This window comes from Epinephelus lanceolatus, chromosome 21, assembly GCF_041903045.1.
Source record: "Epinephelus lanceolatus isolate andai-2023 chromosome 21, ASM4190304v1, whole genome shotgun sequence".
NCBI lineage: Eukaryota > Metazoa > Chordata > Actinopteri > Perciformes > Serranidae > Epinephelus > Epinephelus lanceolatus.
The window spans coordinates 10904530-10922618 of record NC_135754.1 but is presented as its reverse complement, the minus strand read 5'-3'; the positions used below and the strand labels follow the sequence as shown (position 1 = coordinate 10922618).

Below are 18089 nucleotides of genomic sequence, written 5' to 3'. Positions count from 1 at the left end.
AAAGCTCAACATCTCCCTATATATGGTCTTAAAAACGTTCACACGACAAATAACTAATCTGAGACAGCTAGGATTTGTACCCAGGTTCATTGTAAACTCTGACTTTATCCACCTCACTGTTAAACAGCAGAAAAATAACTTAACTAAAGCCGGAATTGTTTCTGCAACACCAAAGTCTGGAGGTTTAAACTCGTGTCTTCTCACAGAGTTGTTGTTTAAAGCTTAACTTTTATCTCTGTCAGAGTTCAGACTGTTTACTCACCGCACAGCTACACTCAGATTTCTGAGCCTCCTACCTGCCTGTCAAACAGCATCAACCTATAAACCTTCCTGAGACAGTCTGGATCTCAGTGGAGTCCCACAGGGACCAGCTGTAAAGTCTGGTGGCCGGTGTCTGCTTGCTCTGCTGCCATTCAGCGGCTAACAAGCGAAGCTGCTAACAGCCACTGCTGTAACTAACGAACTCCACAAATCCATCCAGCAGCTCCACCATCCACAGTCAGACGCACATGGCTGATTATCTACTGCTGAATTACAGCTCACAACTTGCACCAACAGTTGACGCTGCTCCGGTGTGAGTGTTTTTGCTGGCTAGCAAAACATCCTGGTGCAGACTATTTGCCTGTCGCTCTCGCTTTTAGGTTGTCATCGTCTCGATTTTGTCATGGGAAAAAGGTAATTGACGAAAAATGTTCATCATAGTTTTTGTCAATGAAATGAACACTCCTTGAAGCTGAAAAATGCATATTGTATAATATAGTGATTAAAACAGAAGTACCTTTTCCATCAGACGTGAGTCAGGCGAAACATCTAACATAAAATTGATCAGACATATCAGTGATAAAATAATCAGTTTCTATTTCCATTGTTTTTAAATGGTTTTAGCCATTTAGCTGCTGGTGCCAGGAGCTGAGGATTTCCAATATATGTGCTCGAGAGTGTGTTACAATACATCACTCGAAACCCCCCTGTTGACAGAATGATGTTGCTGGTAGATTGAGTTTTTTGTTATCTCTGAACCTCTGTCCCTCGGGACATGTTGCATTTTTGCCAGTTAAGTCAACAGTAAGAGATTTACTGAAGGGTTTGAGGATATTGATTTGACTGACTCGTACAATCTGTCCTCTTGTCTGCCCTTTTCAGAAGCGCATCTTGGATGGAAGTTTAGGCTTTGCAGCTGGGGTGAGTAGGATTTCCTCTGAACTGAACCTCCTACACACACACACTCACATACAGCGCAGGTAGGAGGATGCTACGATGTGATGGGTTTTTGGACGTTTTCGCTGTGGCAGCTGAGTTTCTTCCAGAGACAGACAAAGCCTAACACTTCCAGATGCCACTTTAATTCATAAAAGTTTGCAATAATTGTTCCCCTGAAGGAATTCTTGGCCTTATCATGTCTAAAGAGGTATTATGTGACAGATAGAAAATCCACCCCCTAAACCCCAGTGTCTGACTCTTACAATTACATTTCTTGATTTCCTGAGGGGGACACAGTTCATGGCCGATATGTATCAAGTGTCTCAGAGTAGGGAATCAGTTGCAAATCTGAACTGGCACAGAGGTGTGAAGTCTCAATGTGACATCTATTAAAATATATCATAATAACTCTTTTAGCTTTTTTTAATCTATGAAAGTTATCTTGTAATGTAGCTCTTCTGGGATTTAGGAGAGCTGCATAGCTATTAAACTTATCACGAGTTCATACAGGAGAGAAATAATAGGATAGACATCTACACACATTGTATTAGGTGAGAAGTAAAGAGTGTGCAATAATCATTTGATTTTAGATAACAGCAAGGTTCTCTGAGCTTGCATTAATTGATTTTATTTTTACCCCTTGGCGGCAGCACAACAAGCTGTAAACAAAACATTGACATATGTTTTAACCTTCTAAAGTTAATTTGGCTAATGTGTTTGCAAATTATTATTGACACATAGCAGACAGATACACAGAGAGCATACTGCCAACACTATCAAAACATTTACAGAGTTATTGTCAGTTAGTGTTGCCAAGGCTTGATTTTATTGAAGCTATGGGGCAATGAACTTCTTAAATAAGTGTTCCAGCTGAAAAGCTGAAGTACAGTGTAGGGTTGTAATCAACCAAAGAAAATCTTGGTCCACTGAAATTCTTCTTACACTTCAACCAATCGATTAGTCGACAGGGAATTTTTTTTATGTAAGGTAAGGTAAAACTTTAATGTCCCCGTGGGGCAATTTGATTTGCAGCCAGTAGTCAACAACAACAAGACATCAACAACAACAACAACAACAACAACAATACCAATAAACAACACTCACAGCACAGGACACAATGCATTCAAGAAAAACAAAAAACAAACAAACAAACAAATGACCTGATCAGTGCTTATTAAGAGCCACTATTGCAGACGGGACAAAGGAAAGTCTATACCTATTGGTATGTTATACATAGGTGATTTAAATCAGCCACAGTGCACTGAGTAAACTTAACTTGGTAGCATTGTCTGTCTGCAAAAGTGTTTTGTTTTTTTTGGGACTCGGGAGCACCACGTTTGTATCTTAGGTTCAGGGTTCCTACGCAAGTATGGAAAAGTATAGAAATAAATTTGATCAATTTCCAGGTATTAAAAAGTATGGAAAATGAAAAATAAAGTATGGAATAATATTTATTTTTCCAGACTATTACCACTGTTCTAAAATACTGTTTTCTAAATAGAAAATTAGATATTTCCAAAAATAATTTAATCCGGATCGTGTTTTATGCCGGGCCAAGCACAGTTTGTGTGAGAGCAAACGTCTCAGAAAACATACCGCCCCTTTTACCTGTGGTATGTCCAGTCCACTGCCCCATGACCCTCTTCCAGCCCCCCAGGTATCACTGCACCTTCAACAAGAAGACGAGTTTCACATGGTTCACAATGGGTAGATGCAAGTTTTTGGATGGATGGCTTGACAATACCGTATATAAATACTGGTTGGCCAAGGATTCCCAATTCACACACAGAGCTAGATGCAAGCTTTGTGTGAAATCGTTTGACATTGCCAACATGGGGGAGAAGGCGATTCTGAGCCACATGAAAGGAAAAACACTGACGTCTCTTTACTGAATCGCTTGCACCCAGAGTCCCAACCTTTTTTCCTCAGCCCAGACACTGAACTTACCTGAGTTTTTATTTGCATGCCATTATGGTACTATGGCCATTATGGTAGTATTAAGAATAATTAAATATGATGTGAAATATGATACACTGATATTTTTACTCAGATGTCGCATATTCTCTGAAAAAAAAAAAAACCAAAAAAAAAAAAAAACGCAGAGAAGTCTGGAAATTAGGGTATGGAAAAGTATGGAATTTTGAAATTCCAAATGTGTAGGAACCCTGTAGGTTACAAACGCTAGCAGCATGACGAGGCAATGAGCGATTATTTTGTGCTGAGAGCTGCACTTTTAGGCTTTCTTAGGCCATAGGAGTAACATATATGAATTTTGAAATTTGGTGCAGTTCCTCATTATAAACTAAAAGAGTGTAATGTCTGTGCTAAAGTCACATGTACAGACATTACACTCTTTTAGTTTTTTAATGAGTAACTGCTAGGAGCAAATCACTGCACTCATGACCAGAATATGCCAAGGTGCCAGAAAACCACGTGTCGAACTTGTGTAGAAAAGAGTATCTGCACATTAGTCAAAGCAGTCAGTAACACCTGTGCTGCATCACTCCTGCTCAGATGGGAAATGTAGTTCAAAAGCAGAGTGTGTAGTCCTCTCTGCACAACAGTAGATTTCAATATCAAGTAAAGGAAACATTATAGAGAAACTCCACAAGAACCATGCACAGACAAAAACAACTAAACAATAGAGAAGACAATATATACAAATAGAAGACTGAGTATATACATAATACTAAAATAAAAGGGTGAAGACACTGCACAAACATCAGGCAGACCATCATAAAATGCAGTACCTAAAACCCTAATAACATAGACCTAAAGCAGATCTGCAAAAATCGGTATTATAACATAGCACTCATATCAAAATCAACGTTTAAGCCCTTTGGGTGTAGAGAGTCTAATGTGTGTATCCAAAAGAGTTCTTTTTGACATAATCTTTTGTCAATGTCTCCTCCTCTTGGCAACCATACATGCTCAATTCCCTGAAAACGGAGGGAAGAGATAGGATGAGAAAGAGCATTAAAGTGACTGGCAACTGGATAGTTAAGATCAACACGTCTGATGGAACTTTTATGTTCACTGATCCTCTGCTTTTAACTATGTAAAGTTTTGCCTACATACACCTTGTCACCTTGTCACAGGGACATTTAAGTATGTAGATCACATTTTTAGTGTTACATATAATGAAACTTCTCACCAGGTAACTTCTTCCAGATCTGGGATGTTTAAAGTCAAAAGATTTCTGAGTATTGTTACATTGGGCACAATTGCCGCATGGATAGTTGCCATTTCTCAGAGGTGCCAAGAGGGTCTGACTTGGAGCTGTTTATATACTAGCACTGACCACCCTATACACAAACAAAGGTAGGTCTTTAAATTTATTATTAAGTGAAGGATCATTAGAGATTAACCTAGTCCATACCCATTGGTAGCTTTGTCACCTTCTACCTATGCCAGTCCTCAATGCCTATGTGCAGTTTCACATAGATTGACCACGTCAGTGAGTAGAAAAACAGACAGACAGAACGACTGACTGACAGAATGATACACTGACAGTTTCCGTGATTATGTACAGCATACCATACCATGACTTAGTCATACCAAAAATTTGAAAACCCCCCAAAACATTCGGCCACAGGGGGAGCCACAACGATCGGTCGCATTTTAACCATTTTGAAGCATTTTTCTCTTGTTATAGCGCCACCCAGTTGCCAATTAGAGTTAAATTTCTCCTGTCACCTTGAGGCGTTCTGTTCTACATATCTTCCAAGTTCAGTAAAAATCGATATGGCAGTTAGGCCTAGATAAGAAATTAGCTCTCTAGCGCCCCCATTTTGTTTGATGGAGTCAATAATGGAGGGGTCCCCTCAGATTATGTGTGGTCATATGCCTACAAAGTTGCGTGGTGATCGGTGAAACCCTTGAGATGTTATACACCTTTATGTGATGAGCCACGCCCTCTGCAATATTCATTGCCTTATAGAAGCTCAGTTTTAGTAAGTTTTCCAACTTTTGCCAAGAGGGAACTTTAGATATTGGTCCGTAGATTATGTTCACCGAGTTTCATGCAGATCGGTCAAACTTCCTAGGAAGAGATCAATTTTAAGTGTTTTTCAAAAAATTCAAAATGGCGGAAAATCTACGGTACCGGAAGTTATGGGTTCTTGAGGCAAATTTGTTCCTCATGAGGAGAGGCATCTCTGTGCAAAGTTTCATGTCTCTACGACATAAGGGGCATGAGATATGCCCATTCAAAGTTTGCAATTTCAATCAGTTGCTATAGCGTCCCCTTTGGCCAATTGATGTAATTTTGCTTCATTTGCATCCTCCCATGACCCTCTACCACTGTGCCAAATTTCACATGGATTGACCAAGTCAGTGAGGAGAAAAACGTGGAACAGAGTTTTCGTCATTATATAGTAAGATATAGTAAGATGCCAGTATTTTATGATGGTATTTTTAATTACATAGGCTTTTGGAGTATAGGTGGTAATACATGAGACGGAAAACTTCTTATACCTTAATGAGTAACTGCGCCAGTTTTCAAAATTCATTTATGTTATTTCTATGGCCTATATTTTAATCCCAGTATGTACTCAGTTTGCAATTCACACATACCTCTTTCTGCTCTTCAGTCTTTAAATGTGTTCATTGAGCAAACTATGCCATCTTTAATTATTCATTTGATTTTACAGTTCTTAGCATTTCAAAGGATAACATTCAGCAAGTTGGCAGCCTCATAAACAGCTGACATACCTGTGTGAAACTGATGTTTTTTTAAATCATGTCAAAACTTTAATTGCGATTCCTTATCGTGATTAGTGATAAGTGAGGTGATAAGACCAATGCCACATGATGAGAGACGGTCTACGCTTCCTTGAGAGAGAGAACAGCAGAAAATTTAGATCCAATTTTAGTCAGCCGTTATCGCAATTATCTGTACTTTGGTCTTAACAGCTTTTCAATTACATCCCTGGTTGTGCTGTTGCTCTTATGCATTCCAGTGAAATAGGAGAAAATAGCAGAGATGTGTGACAGAAAGTCACACATATGCTTCTTTCCAATTTAGTGAGGAGCATATCCTTCTGAAATATATTTTTGATGAATTTAGCCACTCAGCATGATGAATATTTGATACAAATTGCCAGTCTCTCCAATTTTGCAGCCCCTTGTCAGCATAATATGCTTTTACAGTAGTTCATTTTAATAAGAAGCTTAATTTTTCATTCTGTTTCTTGCATATTAAATGTTAGTTTTTGGCTGTAATAATCTGTTATGTAGTCTAAGTTATTCGTATCTGGTGGCATAGCCGAACGTGTAAATGGACGACTTTTTCAGTTTTGTTGTTCTATTGCACTTCCTTGGCTCAAGTTTGGTTTGAGTTTTTGGTTGAGATCGACTTTTGAGACTTTATAGACATCAAATGTAGAGGAACTCAATGCAAGAATTAAAATAACAAAGTGCTTCTATTGATTTTGCTGTGTACCTGGAAAAAACATTGGTAAGAAACTATCTGCAGTATGAATACAGGATATATGGATGGAGAGGGACTAAGTGCTGCTGCTGAAGGTGGCCAACTGATGCAATTTTGTGCTCGTTGAATGCCAACAGTAAACTGCAGTCCTCCGTGCTCACTGATGTTGTGCCTCTGAGACCTGACTTTGCCAAGTGACGAGATTACTGCTCCATTTTGCTTTTATATTGGACAAATTCAACTATTCAGTGATATCAGGTTCTGAGAAAATAATACCTGAGGGAGTTGAGTGGAGATGGAAAGAGGAGGGAAGTAGATCGGTTCTCCCTTTATGTCGTTTTCAAAGAAGAATGTCCTGACCAGCCTTGGGATTGCTTTTTAGCCGCAGATGGAGAGTAAAAGAAGGTCAAACAGATAATAGCAGCCAGTTTAAAGGATGGAGGCAGGTACTGATGGATGGAGTGTTACACAGTATTAAATGATGGGCATTTTTTCCCCACTTCTGAGCAGAAATACCTTTTTTTCATTTTTCAAACCATTCTTTTCCTGCTCTTTTACTTCATAATTTTCTTTTTTCCTTTTACAAAGCAATTACACACATGCAGTATACCGCAATTGGCAGTCTGACAAGCTTTTAACCTTGGTCTCAAATGTCTAGGAGTCTCACCTGAGGAAGGATGTAGAAAACATCAGAGTGACTATGAGCAAGAAATGGCTAATTCATTAATTTAATTAGGAGATGAGGCTGACCCCACTTCTGAGTTTGCCCTTGGGAGCTCTTATAGTTTCAAGTTTGAGGAGCAGCTGCTTCCATGAGATTTTCCTGAATATAAATCTACATATCAAATGTTTCTTTTATTAATATTGTCAGTGAGCCTCAACATAAAAGACAATAATAATAATAATAATAATTTATTGGTATACTAGGCACAATTGTTGGTCACTGTTTATAAACAGCAAAAGTAAAAGTCAACCCCAGATTCACTCTTGTTTGGCATTTCACCTTGCTATATCGGCATTTTCTGTTGTGCTATGTCTCTTGGATGCCTGCCACTTATGGTCTGGCAACTGGTTTTTACCTTTTTATAAAGCACCGACCTCACCTGAGTGCTGTGGGCGTATGCACACATAAATGCCCTGAACACAGAAAATAAGGAAAAAAATAAGAAACCCCAGGCAGAATACACCGCCACACACTGAGAGTAGGTTGTAAGTGATGATTAAGAGGGATTATTTCAGTATGAGTCCATACATTTTTTGTTAGAATCATGCATAGTATATTTTTAACAATACACTTTATGTTATGGCCATCAATTACCATTTATTGTTGTCTCTGAGATCTCTGTTCTTCTGTCAATTAGGTGTAAATAGTATAGTACCCATGAGCCTCAGCTGCCTTTGATTTAGAGTAGAAGCCAGTCAGGTGTGATTCTGAGCTAATAGCCAGTTTTGAGAAAAATATATTCAATGGTGTAAACAAAGCAGACAAATTGATCAAATAGTGACCCGGTGTCTTGAAGTAGCAAAACTGCTGATGGTTTCTAAGGTTTATACAAATATTTGCACGAATCTTAAGATCTTTGATGGAATGTTTCTTACCAAAATATAACCTGGGACATTAAGTTAAACCAGTTGCACTTTGGACTGTTTATTAAAGAACCATGTATTTTCTAATGTCAGCACTAAGTTTGCTAAATTGTAGGGCTGTAGTCTCCTGGTCGACTATTCGATTATTTGGTCGCTATGCTCTCGTCCGAACAAATTCTCATTAGTCGAATAATCGCTGTGTTACTTTCATAAGGAGAACAGTGCTACATCAACAGCTTTCCAGGATTAATCCATTATTTCCTGCGGCAGGGGGACAGGCTAAGTTACCTGTGTTTTCAAAACACCCCCATTGTTGACAGAAAGTCGGACTACTCTGGGATGTATCCTGGCTTCTTATGAACAGAGGAAATCTCCGCTCGTTGCTAGGCTAATGTAGCCTATACAATGTAAAATGCCATAGGCTGGCGCTAATAACGTTAGCATGTTGTATTTGCTTGGAAAACGTGTTTAGTATAAGACAGTTGTTTTGTCGGTGAATGTTGTGAGCTGTACGTTAATGGAACCAAATTATCTACCGTTACCTTTGTTAGATGCTGTTGTTGTCCCTGGTTTTATATGAGAAGAGGAAAAGATCGCTAGACGCTAGGCTAATTTATACAATGTAAAATGCCATAGACTTGTGCTAATAACGTTAGCATGTTAAATTAGTAGGCAAAATGTGTCCAGATAAAGACAAGTGTTTGTCAGTTCTGTGATTTATAGTGAAGCCAGTTTGCGTACTTGTGTTTGAAATTGTCTCTATTAAGCCATGTTTAATGTGTGTTTTGAATCAACTACATGAATAAAGTTTGATTTGAACTAAACTTTACAGCACTTAACACAGTCCTCCACCGCCAACAAGTGTTTTGGAGGTCTAACTGTAGAGTGAGACAGACACACCACCGCAGAAGTAAAAATAACGTGCAGATTTTTTTTTTCCCCACGACTAAACGATTAGTTGAAGATTATGTACGACTTTTGCCGACCAAGATTTTCTTTGGTTGACTACAGCCCTATTAAATTGAATTAATTAATGAATCTAAGTCTCACTGGTGATTGAATCAGGAGAATGTCAGATTTATCCACGGCCTTAGAAGTGCTCCAACTCTCAGTTGCTTAATATTGTTGATACAACAGGACTTTTACTTCTGGATGCCTAAAATACCTTCTCCCATTTCACGACATTATTGGGCCATCAAGAAAGAGAGAAAGTTCAGCACACCCCTTATTTACTTATTTTGTTTTAGAGAAAACAACAAATATTGTTTACTACTGCTGTCAAAAAATGAAAATCCTTCTTCAGTAAATATTTGCAGTAACCCTAATAGAGTGCTCCAGGAATGAGTCCTAAAACCCATGAATGAGTTAGCGTTTTACCACTCACAGTTCCCTCATCTTGAAGTTTTTTGAATGGGTATTTGGTTAGATGCCTGAAATAAGGTCTGTGGTCAATGATAGCTTAAGAGAATTCCTCATTTTATTCTATGACACAAAATACACCAGTGAATACCCCATTCATGAACGTTGATGCTTCTATGTATCCTAAAAAAGGTGGTTGCTAACAAGTGGCTTAATGAGACTACAGAACGTCATCATGCTGAGTCGCGCTGAACATGACTTTACAGTCTTTTTATGGTGGTGATGTTGAGGTCTGTAGTGTAGTTTGTTTATAGCCTAATATTGTATATTTACTTCTGGTGATTGTATTTAGACTTCAAAAATATTGAAAGTGGTGTACGTTTGTGAAGATTATTCTGCTTAACAAAACATGTTTTGTAAATGTTTGTCTGCCACAGAGCTTATTTTCAGCAGTGATCTAAAATCGAATGGAAAAATCCCATATGGTTTTTGATGAGGGAACCAGTGTGAGCTAAACTCTGTGTCACCCTCAGAAAGTCTGTGGCACTCTATTAGCTTGACAAAATGCTTGACACCATGATTTTTTTGGATTATTTATGCAGTCCTCACAAGTAAGATAAATATTACTACATTTCTTACAATTTGAAATTTAGTGGTTAAAACTGATGAAGACACTGACTTGTCATAACAATTTGACATGCTGTATTCAAGTCCATTTGGACTAGGGTTGTGGCAGTATACCGGTTTCAAGGTATACCATGATTTGAAAGTTGACAGTTACCATATCATGTACATTTGTTTAACTACGCCATTGGGGAAAAAACAAACAACAAAAAACTGGATAGAATATTTTCAAAAGGGAGACTTTTTACACATACTTGCATTAGAAATAGTTTTAAGACCCTGTTGAAAGTAATAGTTAATAAGATGAACAGTGGGTTAAAAAGTGAGACACCTAATGGTCTTCTCTGTCATGTATATGCAGATTTGATAAAGCCTACACAGTGAAATAGAAACAGTAGACTTTATCTCAGCTCACTGCAGAGACACGGCTGGTGTGATGCACTTGCTACACGCTACATTAGAATATTAATTGTACATGTAAATGTATTAACACAGTTATGTCATTATGTTTTGCGCATTATGTGTTCACACAGCAGCACAGTGTGTACTTGAACCTCTGCCACAAAATACATTTTTCCCTGCAGGACAGCCAGGCTCAGGTCCTGCGCTGTGCTTTAAAGTCTGACATGAAAAATACATGGTGTGTGTGTATGTGTGTGTGTGTGTGTGTGTGTGTGTGTGTGTGTGTTGGTGGGTGTTTCATGACCTGCATGTGTCACTCTTTTTGCATCTCATGTGATTCAGATGCCATCCTGGTCCCATCCTTTACAACTGCTGTCCCCCCTAACTCACACACCCTGAATCCAACACACACACAGATTCAGATGCAGATGGATACACAGACAGAGACATGCCTTACAGTCTTTGTCACAGCAGGAAATCATATCATGCTGTCCCAGAACACAGTGCCTCTCAGCTGTGATTGTTGGCAAATAAAAGCAACAGTTGATGATCATTTCTTTCTTTTTTTAATCTCTCTGTGTATCTCTGCTTCTACTCCTTTCAGTCCCCCCTCTCTCTGCATGTTTTAAGTGGTGACGCTGTTCATTTTTGGATTTTTCTTGGATCTGGGAAATGTTAGAGAACTGGGCTTACATGTTGCCAATTAACGTCACTCACTGTTGCTGCATTTTCTGTTTATTTCAGTTATTTTCCGGGAATATTTTAAATAAAGTTTGCCTAGTCAGGGCTCAGTTGATATAACACAGCAGCAGTTCCTCCACAGACACTTTATGAAGGCGGCTCCAGCTGTCTTTCACCAATTACAATCATGTACAAACAATATTCATTGGTTTTACTGCTGTGTGGTAACGTCAAACTACCTGCTGCATTGGGACAAACTGTTGCCAGAGAACGCGGGGGGGGGGGGGGGGGTATTATGTTTCCTTCAAAAAGTATTACCCAGTGTTAATGAGTTGTGTTACTGTAAGTGTCTCCTTTCCTGGTGATTGGCAGAAAAAGCAATGCAGCTGATTTTGTATAGTTAGAGATCAGTGATCTGTTTTTTTCCTGAGCATAAGCAGAAACACACCTCCATAAATTTAGTCTCTTGGTAATTTAGTTCATGACTCCTGTTCATAACCTGTCTCTGAGTAATAAATAGTTCCTTACTCTTTGCTCCATTTAGACATACTACTACCCTGGGATAGGAATTCTGTCACCTCCAGGATTTAGAACACAGTGGGTGCGGTTACATGATGGCTTCTCATTCAGAATGAAATAAATCTGAAGGAAATCATTCGTAATTAAAGTTTTTCCAGGTAGTTTACATAGGAAATATTCATTCTGAATGAGGGTTTACACGGGAGATCAGTTTAATCACCTTTTAATCGCCTTTATTTGGGTCCGCGCAAGGTTTGGGGCAGGGAAGGTTTCTGATTGGATAGGGGGCGGGGCGGATGTTACATGTTTACGTTTACCGGAAAAAACCCTGTAGTCCTCATTTCGGATAACAAGATGCTTGACGACGCCATTCTTAGTGCCTTTTTCTGGCTTGTTTTGCTTATATTCTTAAAGCAGCAGTACGACAGCAACCTTGTTCTGCTAATGCTTCGTCTGTTGAGGAGGAGAAGGGAGGTAGAAGATGAAGGGAGATAGAAGACCGTGCTGTGGCGAATGGAAACCGGTTAGTGCAGCGAGTCGCGGCGCGCTATATACGTCATTGTGCCAGAAGGGCAAGGAAACGAGCATGCGCAGAAAGACCGGAATGAATGAAAAGAGGAATGAGTGTATACAAGTACGAGAAATTCTTTCATTCGGAATTAGGAACGGAATATTCCAGCCCCTTACAGACAAAAATGGTCGTCACAACTTTGTGTTTATTGCCCATCAAATACCACACATGGACACAAGAAGCAATAAAAAAAATTGATATTTTCATTTTAGCATTACTTCATACTTCCTTCTTGGTGGTCAGTGCAATGAACATCTAAACGAATGAAGTCATCATCATTGGTCTGAGCAAAAATGAGAACTCTATATACAACAGTCTCAACACATGTAAGTGGTAATGCAAGCACAATTCCAGGGGACAGAAAATATTTTATATTTACAAGCTGTGATAATGCTGCAACAACTGTTATTGTTTTCACTTCTAGAGTCTCTGTGTATGTTTGTCATCTTGGTGAAATGTGGTCCTAGTGACACCTATAGAGTGATGCAGGATTGAGTCCTAAACCCTGGAAATGAGTTAGCATTTTAGCACTCTTTAGCATTTTGAATGGGTTTTTGGTTAGATGCCTATAATATGGTCCGTGGTTAACACCAGTTTAAGAGACTTTTACGTTTTGGTCTATAACATAAAATACCACAATGAATACCCCACTCATAAATTTTGAAGCCTTTGTGTGTCTTAAAAAAGTAGGGCTGTACCCAAATATTCGGATATTCGAATATTCGTGTCTATGGGTAAGTATTCGTTATGAAAATTTGGTATTCGATATTCGTTTTTTTATTTACTTTTTTTTGGTAGTAAATGTAAATGTAGTCTTTTTGTTGTTGGTAAATGTAGGTTATCAATAAAAATCAAAACTTTTAAATTGCATTGTTAAAAATGTGAAAATATAGTATCGCCTACCAACTGAGCATGGCACGCTTGAGCGCATCCGTCTGAGGCTGTGGTTCAATGCCAAGTTTTACCACTTTATCACTATTCCCTCTAACTTGTAGCTGTTTTTTCATAATCTTTTGAATTTAATATGAATTATGGAACCGTTTTTGTCAACGTTTGTTTCCCCCGTTTTGTACAATAAATTATTGTTTAAAGTTTCAACAAGTTTCTTTTGGAGTGAGTGACACCTGCTCAACGCATCAGTACTTTCGGATGCCATGACAGTAATAGATTATAGATAAATAGATTATAATAATAATGTCAAAATATCATTTACAGACCGATTTAACAGACGATCACTGCTGCCTGACCTGCAGGTCCATTTGCGGGTCCCGCGGGTTACAGGTCGACCCGCGCATCACTACTCAGCTCAGTCTATAAAGGCTGTACACACAACAGTAAGGCTATAGACATTATATTCTATTCAGGCCGGCAGAACCAGCAGCGCATTGGCTCTACAGTGCACGGCACTGCTGATTAACCATTTTATTGCAGCACAGTGTCTGCCAGCAACCAATTACTTGCAGAGGCTTCCTACAACTTGTTTAAACGGTTCTGATTTAATCAGAGGACAAATTAAACAGGATGAATAGCCAATGTGAAAATCAAAAGAAAGCATAGAATAATGTACTGAAGGAGACTGTTGTGCCATCACATTTTTTTGTGGTTTGAGAGCAAAGATCCGGTCGCCGCTGTGCAAAACTCTGCAATACAATTAATATTCGAATATTGTCGAAAATACTGCCGAAGGTCCGAATGTTAAAAAATGGTATTCAGGACAGCCCTATAAAAAAGATGGTCGCAACAAGTGGCTCAAGGAGACTACTGAGTGTCATCATGCCGAACTCATGTGACCGTGGTGCCGTTTGTTTACAGCCTATCATTAACATTTTACTTCTGGCAATCACATTTATGCTTCAAAAATCATAAAAGTGGTTTTCATTTCTCAGATTCAGGAGGAGAAATGCTGATTCCATCATGGCCGTGGAACACTGGACCAGCTCTTTACCCTGGTGAGGCTGCTAGAGGGGTCATGGAAGTTTGCCCATCCAGTCTACATGTGTTTTGTGGACATGGAGAAGGCTTACAACCGCATCCCTCAGGTAGTCTTGTGGGGGGTATTGTGGGATTACGGGGTACTGGGGTTGCTGCTATGAGCCATCCGGTCCCTGTATGACCAAAGTGAAAGCTGCGTCCGCATACTCGGTGTAAAGTCAAACACGTTCTCGATGGGTTTTGGCTCCATCAGGGTTGTCCCTTGTCACCAATCCTGTTTGTGATGTTCATGGACAGGATCTCGAGGTGCAGCCGGGAGAAGGAAGGGGTCCAGTTTGGGGACCTCAGAATTGTATCTCTGCTTTTTGCAGATGATGTGGTCCTGTTGGTTTCATCACACTGTAATCTCCAGCGTGCATTGGGGTGGTTTGCAGTCGAGTGTGAAACGGCTGGGATGAGAGTCAGCACCTCCAAGTCTGAGGCCATGGTTCTCTGCTGGAAACCGGTGGATCGCCCCCTCTGAGCTGGGCGAGAGTTACTGCCTCAAGTGAGGGAGTTCAAGTAACTTTGGGTCTTGGGTTTATGAGTGAGGGTAGACTGGAGCATGAGATGGACTGGGGGTTTGGTGCAGCCTCTGCAGTGATGCGGGCACTGCACCGGACCGTCTTGGTGAAGAGGGAGCTGAGCTTTTGATTTACTGGTCTATGTCCCAGCCATCATCTATGGTTATGAGCTCTGAGTAGTGACTGAGAGAAAGGGATCCTGGATACAAGTGGGAGAAATGAGTTTCCTCCGTGGGGTGGCTGGGCTCAGCCTTAGAGATAGGGTAAGGAGCTCAAACATCTGGAGGGAGCTCGAAGTAGAGCTGCTGCTTTACCCAGTGGAAAAATCCCATTGGCTTTTTGTTGAAGGAACCCTGGCAACCCTCTTCTGTGGTGGCCTACAAATAAAGTTCATGCAGCACTTCATCATAGCGGGAACTACCCCAGAAGTGGTTTGGAGTATTTTGTCAATGTGATGACATCACTACTGTGCAAGATGTAGTTACGAAACCTTACAGATGTGCAGTTGAGATCAAAGTAAAGGTTGAGTTCGAAGATGGGCGTCGTCTGAGCAAGGAGGCCAGAAGTAGAGAAGGAGCTATCGGTCCCCCCACTTTACATCCTTGGCCCACATTCGTTTTAAGTTGTGAAACGCTGTATTGTCAACACCTCTCAGTCTGTCAGCATGTTTTGGATCTACAATTCTAAGTGTCATAAATCATCCACATCCTCGAGTGGATTGTATGAAGCTGTTTTTTATGCTGTCCTTGTTTGATGGGTTAATACACATGATTTACTGTTTTAATCATAGGCTACACTTTGATTCTCTGAATGCATTATATACTACTGTTGTTGTAAACACATATTAATCTAAAGTCTTTGAACTTTAGAAGAAAACAGCAGCTTTCTCAGCAAGAAATAAAGCAATTTACTTTGACCGTTGAGACTGAAGAAATGTGGCTGCCAAGAATAATACAGTTAACTTTCGAGTGGCCTGTTGATGTGTTGAGGAATGGATGAGGAATCTGAATATGGCAGCCCATTTATTCGACAGAAAGTCACTCAGTACTAAAACACTTTCTCCTGCTTTCTACCGTAGGCGCTCATCATGCATGTCATTCACTGGCTCCACCTGGTTGTCTGCCCACCCATATGGAGACACTGGAGATGGTGGAGATTTTTCTTTTTATATAAATGCAATCCATTTGCTGAAGCAAAACACATGGCATGCATAATGCACAAAGGCTTACACTCCAGTGTCAAAGAGAGGCTAATAAACAGCATTTTATGTAATTACACCATGTGGGATTTTCTTGGGGTGTTATATTTCACAGAATTCAGCCCACCATCTCAAAACAGCTCTTGTGATTTTCAGCATTCCATGCACAATGGTTGTAAATGAGCCTGAAGAAGCTGTAGCAGAGGTCTGGGCATTTGTCCACGTGGGCATTAACTCTATTGCCATGCTGCTGCCAGACGTGTGTTGCGTGTGAGCATGAGCGTCCCGAGGGGTAGACAGTACCTGTCAGGAATACTTGACAAGAGTGGTGTGTGGTTTTTATGCACACAGAATCTAAATACTCTGATGTAATTGGAGAGTAATAATGAAAAGCTAGTTTCTTTTAATGGCATGCCACTGAGTTATCTCTGCTTTTACAAGAAGCAAATGAGGCATTACATTACAGGAATACTTCACCCCCAAATGACCATTTATAGTATATCAGTCACTCACCCTGTGTTGTGTTGCATTTGTGAAGAAAATTTTGTTGTTTTTACACGCCTGCATTGAACCAAGTATTCAGGAACTGAAATAAATTCTTGATGATGTCATAGGTGATTGCAAAAGCATATCAGAACATCTGTTTACAGACTCACACACAACTTGTGCAGCATAATCCAAGTCTCATTTATCCAGCTATATTCTTAGTACTTCCCAAACAGACAGCCCTTTCCGACATGGAACTAAACTAAGAGTAAAACTTATCTATGTTTTCTACAAAGCCAAAATTTTACTTACTGAACACAAGAGCTGCTGGTCTACCACTGCCTCAATCAGCTAGATTAAGTTATTGTGTGACTTTGGTGTTTTATAGGGTTAGTTCAGATTCACCAATGTCACACAGTAACACAAGAAAACTACAGATTGAGGCAGTGGTAAACCAGTAACTATCGTCATCAGGAAAGTAAAATAACTGTTTTTGGATTCATCGTTCACCTTGAAGGCATATGCAAGAAAAACAGTTTCTTCATGAATTCAACATAATAGGGTGAGAAATAGATCTGCAGATGGACATTTTGGGGTGTCATAAGTATTTTACCCACACATGCATACACATTAACAAAACATGCAGACACCACAGATATTCCTGTTGTATATTCATGTTCTGTTATGTACAAAGTATTTACAGATTTCAATTGTAACAGTGAGGCTTTTCAAGAAGAATTGGAATGAAGTCAATCTTACAAGGCCTTACTTAATTATCAAGGTTCTGCTCATCCTCAGGGTCAATATATAAAATTCTAAATGAACATTTTTTCCCAAGCCGTCCTTCCACCTCTCCATCACAAGTGTCTGTGTTACTGTGACAAGGTGATGAAATTCTCCAGTCACTGTTGGATCGCAGTTTTGAGTGGCTATGAGGACCTGTTTTAATGGCACAAATGCAAAGACCAGCACAAAGTCTAAGAATATATGCACAAGAACGTTGTTGAGAGTAAATCTTTGGTTTTCATATAGGTGCAGCATGTTTTACATGAAGGGTTGGATGGATGCATATGAATCATGGGGCCAGAGATTCACAGAGAATTACATTTACTGCTCAGTCTCTGCTTTTCTTTTCTGTATTTCTTTCATAAAGACAATTTTCTACAAGATAAAATTTCAACTTTTATGTGAAGGTGGATGATTTATTATCCCCGGAATTGGTGAGCAATTCAATATTGAATTTTGGCTTTATCTGGTTAATGAAAGTACCAAAGATGTAGTCTTGCAACCCTCCAAACAGTTCTCTGTTGAGACCAACAGTACAGTATCAGTTCAGTAACTGTGAAGTCAAACTGTGGGATTTCAACATTTGGGCAGAAAATATTTGTATTACTCCTGCATGAATAAGCAGGATATGTGTATTTCTTTACATGGCTGAGTGCAAATCAAACTAATGGAATAATAATCATTCCTTGCAGTATCCACTGTTAGCGTAAGGAAAAAGAAAACCAACAAAAGTGATGGAAATAATGTAAA

At 39.5% G+C, this 18089-nt stretch overlaps 1 protein-coding gene across 3 annotated transcripts in view; it reads left to right on the top strand.

The window, feature by feature from the left end:
* The window catches only part of slc39a11 (solute carrier family 39, member 11), a 198783-nt gene that overhangs the window by 4135 nt on the left and 176559 nt on the right, over nucleotides 1–18089 (top strand). For all 3 annotated transcript variants that reach the window (XM_033612248.2, XM_033612247.2, XM_078163216.1), the window contains exon 3: nucleotides 1144–1182. In XM_033612248.2, the coding sequence (XP_033468139.1) occupies nucleotides 1144–1182 (39 nt within the window). The remainder of the gene's footprint in view (nucleotides 1–1143; nucleotides 1183–18089) is intronic.